Source organism: Bombus vancouverensis, chromosome 15 (assembly GCF_051014615.1).
Source record: "Bombus vancouverensis nearcticus chromosome 15, iyBomVanc1_principal, whole genome shotgun sequence".
NCBI lineage: Eukaryota > Metazoa > Arthropoda > Insecta > Hymenoptera > Apidae > Bombus > Bombus vancouverensis.
In genome coordinates this window covers 4483419-4493221 of record NC_134925.1, presented here as the reverse complement: position 1 = coordinate 4493221, position 9803 = coordinate 4483419, and the positions used below count along the sequence as shown (strand labels likewise).

The window sequence follows — 9803 nt, the reverse complement described above, 5'->3', positions numbered from 1 at the left end:
GTTACCCCAAGTGGGGAGGAGAAGTTGCATAGAAAGAGGAGCTCTGTGAAACTGCGCCGATTCTCTCGATCGACCGCTGAGCGGTTTCGATCGTCGCTATTTCTCTTGCGAGGAAACAGTCCGTATCGAAACTTGCGTCACGAAGAGTTTTCCAAAGATAGGAACTGATCGTTCAAACCAATAATCGAATCGATTTTCGTGGAAAATGTTTTAAAATGCCAAACAAGGAATAATCGTATTCGTATATACGATCGAATCGCAAGAACGATAAACGATATTTACGGTTGTTTCGTTAAGTAGGTACGAACGATTAAATCGATACACGAATATCATTAATTAACATCTGGCTGATCTAATACCGACTCTTATGGTAATTGCGATCACACTACGGATTACACTGTTCTTAAAGGCTTCAGTTCCTCGAAGAACGTTTCACTTTGCACGATTTCTTACACAATCGCGTCGTGCTACTTGCGAGACACGCTTACCCACAACCGTCCCACCAACACGGACATCCGGATTACGAGCGGTCAGGAAGAATCCTTCGCACAAAGTTTATTTACCGCTTTATGCTCGTTAATCCGTTCGATTATAAATAGACTAGACTAGAGAGTTTAATCGCGAGCTTCAAGCATCGTAAGCACGAGGCAGAAAGAAATATGCAACGCAAGGTATGGCGACTCGTTGGCACACTTACTTCGATCGGCTCCGATTCCATTGCCCGATTTTCCTACACTTGATCAAATCCTACCGGCCGATAGATCCTCGACACATCTGGTCCATCGTTCTCGTTTACGAATTTTCTTCTAATAGATGGAATTTACGAAGATATTTTTTCTATCTCTCTTTTCTATCTTGACTGGGTGACTTGGTTGAATGGAACACACGCGCGAACTTTTGGTCAGGTAATTAGTTGGATACTTTTTATTCGATTGCGCAATAAATAAATAGTACAAAAGAGGCTGAATGGATGAGTGTGTAGAGAATGAAGAATAATAAATAAACATGCTTCGACAGGGTGTACTTTGGTTTTTTCAGCGTCCGTCCGTGTCGTCGATTTTCCGTCCCATAATCATCGTGGTCCACAACTGATCGTTACATTTTCATCACTATACTGTGTATACGCGTTTCACGTGCAAAACGAATCTCTAAAGCGTCACTTTCGAACATTCTGTCCGTCATGTCTGTCACTACTACCGTGTCGATGTCATTGTCACTGTTGAGAATGGCCGTCTTTGTCTCGTGTGGTATCTCGCGGCACGCTCGTAAAGTCTCTTCGAACGCGGTTTAATTATACTGTATCGGCTTGACTCTCGAAGAAGATCTACGACGAACGGCTCTGTGTACGTGTGTGGAAGATCGATTGGATCAGGACACCCGCGAATCACCGAACAGGTGCGCGTAGCCTCTATACGGAAGATCGTGGTCTTCCTCGCTGAGGGACCGTTTCTTCCGGTAGTGATGGTGGCCGACGTCCTGCGCGTAGACTACGTGATGTCCACCGCCGCTGTCGTGGCTGCTCGCCAACTTCTTCACGGCGACAATCAACGAGAGCATGAGCGCCAGTGCCGACACCATCAACGCCTTCATGGCTAGCAAACCGAGAGCACCGAATCCTAGCGCCGCCATCATCTTGCCTGGAAATCACGAGAATGCTATTAGATAGTCAGCTTTCGAGATCCGGGAAACTGGATAAGGCGTAATTTAAAATGTTTAGCGTTTGACTCTGAGATTTAGATTTAGATAATAGATATTTCTGTAGAGATTCGCGTTTGTATCCTGAAATCTGAAAGTAGATTGATAATCCTATGTGAATGTTGGTGCCTGGATTCTGAGATTCACGTATGGATAAATATCTCTGTGAATGTTGATGCCTAGATTCCAAAGTTTAAGTATGGATAGTTCTATAAACGTCTATGTTCGGACTCTGAAGATTAACTCTAAGCGGACATTTTTAACGATCCTGAGGTATAAGATTCCAGTTTAATGGAGTGAACTTCGAGCTTTTATTCGCGGGAAACTAGTATCAAATGGTACGATTGAAACCTAGAGATTTGTATCATTAATTACGAGAATTTAATTCCAGTTTAAAAAGAAAAAGAAAAACTATTCTTAGCTATCAAAAAACTTACAGATTTCGAAACATGAGACTGCGAGATACTACTCAAACAAGCAACAAGATACTTTCTTTACAACTCTTCCAAAAGCTATAAATTGTACAAGTTACAGAATAAAAATGTATCCAAAGATTCATCTAAAATTCTAATGTATTATATTTAGCGAATCATTTTACCCATCATCAGCGCCAATAGCATTATTCCGCCATTTCCGCCCTTCTTTCCGCCGCCGCCACCACCACCGCCGCCTCCGAATCCACCGCCTCCAAATCCGCCACCACCACCTGCTCTGGCTGAAATTAAAATAAAATTTGTCAAGTATCCGACTCCGTAAAACCACGATTATCGTCCCAAAAATGGAATCTGCAATCAACCTTGATCAGCCGGTAGACTCTCTTGGAGAGCACTCTCGATATTTTGCGGCAAGAAGCTTGGCAGCTTAATTCTGAGTTCTCTTCCCTCCAGAAACTGCATCAGGGTTCCCATATTTCCAAATCCTTTCATGAACCTTCCTTTACGAATGGGACCAGTTCCTGGTACCTCGACCAAACTAACGCCATCAAAGATCTCGATATTAGGCTCCTTGCTAGACTTCTCTAATAGCTGTTGCATGATCTTCCTGACTATCCTAACTCCGTAGCAGGATACAGATACATTTTTGGAGTCCGTTGTGGAGCAGTCGGTCGCAAATCCGCTGAAAGAATCCTTCGTATCGTTGGCGTCCGCGGAGTAGGCCTGTTTCGTGGTAGAAAGTAGGCAAACGATCAGCAGACAGAGGGCCAAACAACGACGTTGCTGTCCGCGTATAGACGCGCTCCTGAACCAATCCATAGTGTCGATCGTAACCACGTCGATCCTCGATTCGAAATTTCCGGTCCGCTAGTAAAACGTCCGTTAAAGTAACAAACTGTTGTGATATCGATCAAACTTCACGATTCGCGGGCAGATACGCGCTAAGAGATTAGAGATGCTACGGAACCTACGGCGGAGGTCCGAGTGTTGCATCTCGTCGGTCTTCAAATCTCATTTATATAGTTGTACGTGCCGGTCGGTGATTGTATTATAAAAAAAGCAACGAGAGCATCGCCACTCGAGACCGGCCAGAGACCATTCTCTTATTCGTGTTGTTGGCCGTGTGCATTAGCCTGCAATTTTTCGTTCGCTCGGCCGATCCTCTCGTAGCTTGTGTTTTTTTAATTCTTGTTTTCGAAGCGTTTTAGAGCGTTACGCCGCGGTTGGCTGAGAGGCCGCTCCAGCGAAGGAGCAAGCAGGCGCGACTAGCTCGCACAACACGAGCTTACGCCTCCACTTCCTATCTCCGTTCATCTTTCACTCGCCTCTCGATTTCTCTCCGTTGCCGGATCCCATACCTCTCATCTTCGCGTCTCTTTTATTCTAGATCAGTAGATATCAGCGTCTTCTGATATCGTACCCTGCCCGCCCCACGTCTCCGGATACGACTTCCTTTCCCTCTTTCCGTGCTTTAGTGGAGCAGAAGAGAACGTGGCCGATTTCGAATCTCTCTATACGCGCGTGCCTGCTCGTTGTTCATCTTTCAATATGCAATTAACGGACAGAGCCACGCAAGTCTCTCGCGTCCGCGCCAGATATTAGCAACCATGAAGTCTGTTTTCCATCGCCCGGGAAACTCATCGTAACACCGTGAATGCAATAGGATAATCACGTGAGACTCTAAACGACGATTGTTTCTGGTTCCGACAGACGGAACCAGCGGGAGGAACGATCGGTCTGGCTCGATCGGCACCGGGCCAGATCGTCGAACAAAACTAGTTCATCTCTGCGCATACCTTTCTCTTCTGTTCCACTTCCCTTCGTGTGCTGCTCGAACGATACACGGTATACATATACGTAACGCCGGCTGGTAGGTATAACTAGGCCCGGTTCGAAATCATTCGCTCGTTCCTTGCCACGACGCCACGCCACACGGACGATCGTGTATCCTTGAAACCCGATCGACGATCGTATGGGACGATTCGCGATCGATTCGAGTCTTCTTCCTCTCTTCGTTTCTTTCTCTTCTTCGTTTCTTCTTTCACATTGATTGACTACCGAGGGAATGGGGAGGGTGCGTGAACGTTTCTCGTACTTGGATTTCGCGGATCCTTCAAGGGCGAAGGCGAGCTTCCGCCGCTTGAAACTGGGAAATTAGGAGAAAACTTTTGCGGTAGTTTGAAGGTGTATACCTTGGATTCTTGAATAATAGAAAGTTCATGAAATTATACTGGATTAGGTGGGAAACTATGGGTTTTCAAAAAATTCGTTCGAGATTTCCTTTGAAATTTTGTCACCTATGATCTCTGTCAGAGTAACTCTTCGTCTTCGCAATTTAAAGTTTCATACACCTAGAATTAGAACTATTTTTCTCAATGACATAGCAATTTTAATTAACGAGTAGTTTATTTTTATATCTTTGTTTAAAATGTTCATAGATATCGTTGTAACGTCAGTTCTAAATATTACGGTTCTATAGCATATGAATTTATCTCGATAAAATTCACGCACACGAATGTTCCCGTTTCTCTGATAAAAAAAAGCTAACAGCATTTAATCGATTCCAAGTTTCTCCAGAAACTTCTGTAATCTACCGCAGTGGTAGGGAGGGTGTTAGAATTTATCGCGGAGACGTTTTCTCCTTTCGATAGGCGAAATGTGTGTCGACACGGGGCAATCGATCATTCACAGACTCGTCGACACCGTTAACGCTCCCTCGACATCCTCCTGCGTCGGCAATAAGAAGATCCGATCGATACATCTAGATACTTTCTCCTCTCGCGACGAATTTCTCCGAATCCGGCGAAAACACGCTTCCGAAAAGAAACCAGGCCACGAATTTTCGATCGAGGAACGTATCATAATTACGATCATACGGGATAATAAAAAACAGACTAAAATATTAACTTTTAACAAGCATTTGTAATTCCTTTAACGTGGAATATGTGACATTTCGTTTCGATTAAAAAATTATCAAAATTAACTCAAGGCTGATTTAATTATCGAACTTTAATAATTAATAAATAATCAGGAAGTGTATATCGTGGTCGTTTGGAAAACGTATTTTCTATTTCGATTATATAACAGTTAGATCAAATCATATAAACTTTGAATCTCCAATTTGAAAAATTAATTCATCATTTTTCATGATCATATGATACGATTGACCCACGTGTCGATTTTTTCCGACTTACGAGCATCGGTAACTGGGTCAACGATGACGGCCACCTCTCTCCCGTACCCGAAACCGAAAGTTGATGTCACAGTGAGAGAGGAAGGGATAGAGAGATTCTTTCTCCTGAGTGTCCCTTATCGAGCCTTCATCTCCTTTCCGATCCTTCCCAATCGAGGTGGAGAAAGCGGCTACCGCGAAACGAGGACAACTTATTCGAATGAGAGAGATACTTTGTACATCGCGGTCCTCCGGTAGTTTTCCCTTCGTTCCGGTCATCTTTGACATCTCCGAAAGTTGACATTCCTCAGAGTGGGGAACGCCTCGAGGCGTCGAGAATTTGAGGTATGGGAGCCTGAGAACGTTTGTGCTTTTGTGAACGATGGCGTTGAAAAGTAATTTTTAATCTTTTTCCAAAAATCCCTCACTTGAAAGTTATGGAAAGCCTGCATATTTTTATATCTTTCTAATACTAATTTTTATTTTTATTTTTTAGAGGTCTAGGAAATGGCAATTATTTGTTTGAATAATCGAGAAGATATTTTCAGTGAATTGACAGATTTAGAAATTTGAGATGCTTCTAAAAAAAAGATGATACTAAATCAAATTTCTAGGATAAGCCGACGCCGTCGTCACACTTGATGTTAAAGTCCCGCTAAGTTCCGCAAAGCGAAGCACGACGTGACGAATACCACGAGACATTCGACATATTTTTACAATCGAACAGCTAGAAATACGCCATCCAACTTTCATATAGTCGATGCTACGTCTAATCGTACATAAATAAATTCTACAACGGTTAAGTTTTCTCTGTGTACTTTATATACTGGAAATAAATGATGACGATTGTTTTCCATCCAAATGTTTTGAATGAACATTCCTACATTTTTAATTACACTCCACCGGTAAATTGTCAATTAGTGAAATCATAAAGATTCTCAAACGGACTCGATTTAGATTTCCAAACGGTAAACAGACCAAGGATAACGAACTATTTAGTTCGTTAATTTTTCATGATAGTATAAAATACCTCAAGAATGTGAACATGAAATACTTGCGTCGAATTGAATATCCTTTTTCGTTCTTAAGATCCCTAGAAAAAATGGCAATCTTGTTTAGCGAAGCTACTTAACGAGTTCCGTTGCCACGTTCTTATTCGGATTTAATCATAATTGCTGTGCATAATAGCTGTAATAAATAATGATAAAATGACACGTGTATCTAAACGTGTAATTTCTATCGCTACTCACAAGTACCGTAATTCAAGCTAATAGTCCACAATTAACAACTTACCTTTTCTTTCTGGTTGGGAAAAGAAATAATTGAATTGTGTGTCACCTGTCTCTCTCGCAATGATTTTTAAATTACGTGAAAATACGCGAAGAACGAAAACTCGCACGACTCGTTTACCAAGAAGCGATAATAATAAATTAGATAAAGCACTTTTCAGAATTCAATGACCTTTTTTATCTTTTTACACGCAGTACTATTTTGTTTATTATTATTTTAGTTATTTTCAAAAAAGAAGAGGAAAATAAATATCGGACTAATTTTTTACACAGGATTAACCAGGCATACACGTTTTATAAAAAACAATAAATATTTATTTATACAAGTAAAATATGACATAAACAAAACATTATTGTACAATCTGCATCCAGTGATGGTGGAATGGGCGAATAAGTTAATCATAAATTAATGGATAAATAAAGTATAGTTACAGAGGGAGTATGCAGCAGTCCGTTTTCGCGCGTCCGTAATTTTCCGTCTCTATGGGAGCGTCTCGTTCGTCCGTAAGTTATCTACGATCGTGATTCGACTTTCTAATAGCTCGTGAGTATGCGATTCATCGCTAGAAGTCAATAGAACGACAAATACACACGAATTATGCCATCGTGTCATTTTAAGCAATCCATTAAATAGTCGAAATCTTTGTTTAAGTTCTTTTTGTCCAAAGTACACTGTGTCGCATGCCGTCTATGTTTATTGTCCGTCCACAGTCAAGAAAGGAAGATCACCGTTGAAAAAGGTAGAACAATAGACCAAGTAGGAAGGTAAAGTTCGAAAGACGAGGAATAAAAAAAATGAAGAAGATAGAAAAAAGAGTGACAGAGAGGAATTAGATACTAAATCTAACGGCAAGAGAGTGTTGGCAAGAATCAGTGGATCTGACAAGGTCTAAGAGATAGCAGACGGTGTCATCAGGTACCACGAATTCGAATCCACGGGTCTAACACCTCGACTCACTTCGCGTGCGCCGAGTAAGCTAGATCGTGAGCGTCTGTCTGTCCGGAAATCGGACCTTGACCATGGAAAGTTCTAGCCCAGCCGCTGGAATAGCTGTCCCCGTGTCCATGATCCAACGTGTGACTGGAAGTGTGATGAGGATGAGCGACCACCTCGTAAGTCACGTGCTTCTGTTGCGAGAACAGTTTCTTCAGACCGATTATACCGGCCAGTAAAAGAGCGATCTTGGAAAGGAGCAACGCTTTGCCGACAAGTAACGCGAGCGCCTTGAAGGCCAGACCACCGATCAGACCGATCTTCAGCACCGCCGCCGCGATCAACGGACCCATGTTATTGTTCTTCTTTCCGCGACCTGAAAGTTGGATGTTGGATGAGCCTGTGATGTCACTTTCCACGAGGAAGGCAAAACGCTTAAGACTTTCTATGGCAATAAAATCTGGCGAGGCGTGACAAGATTGCTACATCGAAGGATTTGTATTTGAACGTAATCAGAAAACAAAGAGTAAAAGTCAAGATGAACGATGTAGGTGTCAAAGGTAGAAATCTCTTGTTCTAAGATGAAAAGGAAAAGTTTCGGATGAAAGAAAGTCTTTAGATCTCACGAAGAACAGTTCTCTATAAATGGATTCGTTAATCTTTTGGATGGAAAAAAAGATTATTTCGTTTCTACCACCACCTTAAATTTTACATCCTAAGTGTCTATTATCTATGAATAGCAAAAATATTATTACCATCCTGCACTGGAATATTGTCCGCCCTTTCGATGGACAAGCCAAGATTCAACGATCCGTTCTCATCCTCCGAAGCGGAAACAACTACGTCATCTTCCGGTAGAATTCTCCATTTGATACTTCTAGACTTGATGAACGCATACACCTTGTTGGCGACAAGGTCGAGGACCTCAGACTCATCGTCGTTGCTTCTGCCAGCTTCGAACGTAATCACCTCCTCGGAGGCTTGGCTGGTTTTTCTGATCTCGATATCGTCTGTCAGCTCGATCGACGCCTTCTTCAGTAGCTTGTTCATGTAGGTAACCAACTTCAACATCACGCAGCTGCTCATGTCGTTTTGCGAGCACTTGGAGTTAAGCTTTCGAAGCAATTCCTCCTCGTACTTGGCCCGATCCGTTAGCGTCACAGACTGCTGCTCGAGCACGCTAATCTTGTCGAGCTTCTCCAATGGTGTCGCCAGGCACATAGCCAGCCACGAGATCGGCAACAATAGCAGAATAATCTTCATCTTGTTTTTCTGTAAAAACGCGTACAATTTAGTTATAAATAGTAATTCGATTCTTCTTTGACAGTGGTGATTCTGTTTGTTGAGTTTGACAAGCAATGAATTCTAAATTTGACTCTAGAAGAATGTTTCTAAATTATTAATTAACTACATCATTGACTCGAAGTAAGGCGAACAACGTAACTGTATTCGCCGGAATATAGGACTCTCACGAAAGTTCAAAACAGAGAGACAAAAATCACAGAGGAATAAAACTAGTTGCTTAGTTAACGATAAAGAAACAAACAAAAAGGTACAGATGACCGGAATGAAGGTACCCACCAATGTTTCGATCGTCCGATTAGGAGAACGGAAGCTGGGAGTCGAGGCCACGCTACCGAGAGACGGCACCTCTTGCCTGTCCCTTCCTGTTTGAGCTTATCGCTGGGCAGAGGTGTCCCTTGACGGTGTGGTGTCACCCGATGCGTGGATCGAGCGTAGCGAGTATTCTGAACCTATCGTCGCGCCCCAACCACTTTATATACCTAGACGACAGGCCGAAGTTGCGTATGCGAAAACGTGGTACACAAGCACCACCTTCCTACGGGAGGCGCGGAAACCTACAACACACACGGGGGCGGGTGGTGCCCACTTTTGCCTTTGATACGAGCTGGCTGGCTGACTGGTCGACACGGTACCAGGTGGTGGGATCCATCGTGCACGAACTACCTCCTTCTACGCGACTCGATCTCGCTGAAAAGAGCACCGACCCGAGAGATCCCAAGGCGAGGGCTCGCTTATCCGCAAACTGGTTCCCCCTTTGCCGGACACCTTCGGATACGCCATCGACGGAGATCGACCGCCGTCGAGTCGTTTGTTGCCGTTTTACGTACACAAACGCGCAGATTCCTGGACGCGTAGGGACCAGCCACGACCCACCGCGAGAACCGTGTCACGGATGTGGAGCACTCACGCCAGCGGCCGAATGAGCAGCCGCTTGCGGGCGCAATAACTGCGACACGATCCGTCGATGCTATCAG

The 9803-nt window shown here is 43.3% G+C and overlaps 1 protein-coding gene across 1 annotated transcript; it reads right to left on the bottom strand.

The window, feature by feature from the left end:
* Positions 1–966: 966 nt before the first annotated feature.
* Positions 967–9236, bottom strand: LOC117157385 (uncharacterized). The gene is made up of 7 exons (XM_076625076.1): positions 9106–9236; positions 8280–8796; positions 7549–7900; positions 7108–7153; positions 2492–2996; positions 2294–2410; positions 967–1637 (listed from the first exon to the last, which is right to left on the bottom strand). The coding sequence occupies exons 2-7, from the start codon at positions 8785–8787 to the stop codon at positions 1369–1371; spliced, it is 1797 nt and encodes a 598-aa protein (XP_076481191.1). The 5' UTR covers positions 8788–8796; positions 9106–9236; the 3' UTR covers positions 967–1368.
* Between the last annotated feature and the right edge of the window lie 567 nt (positions 9237–9803).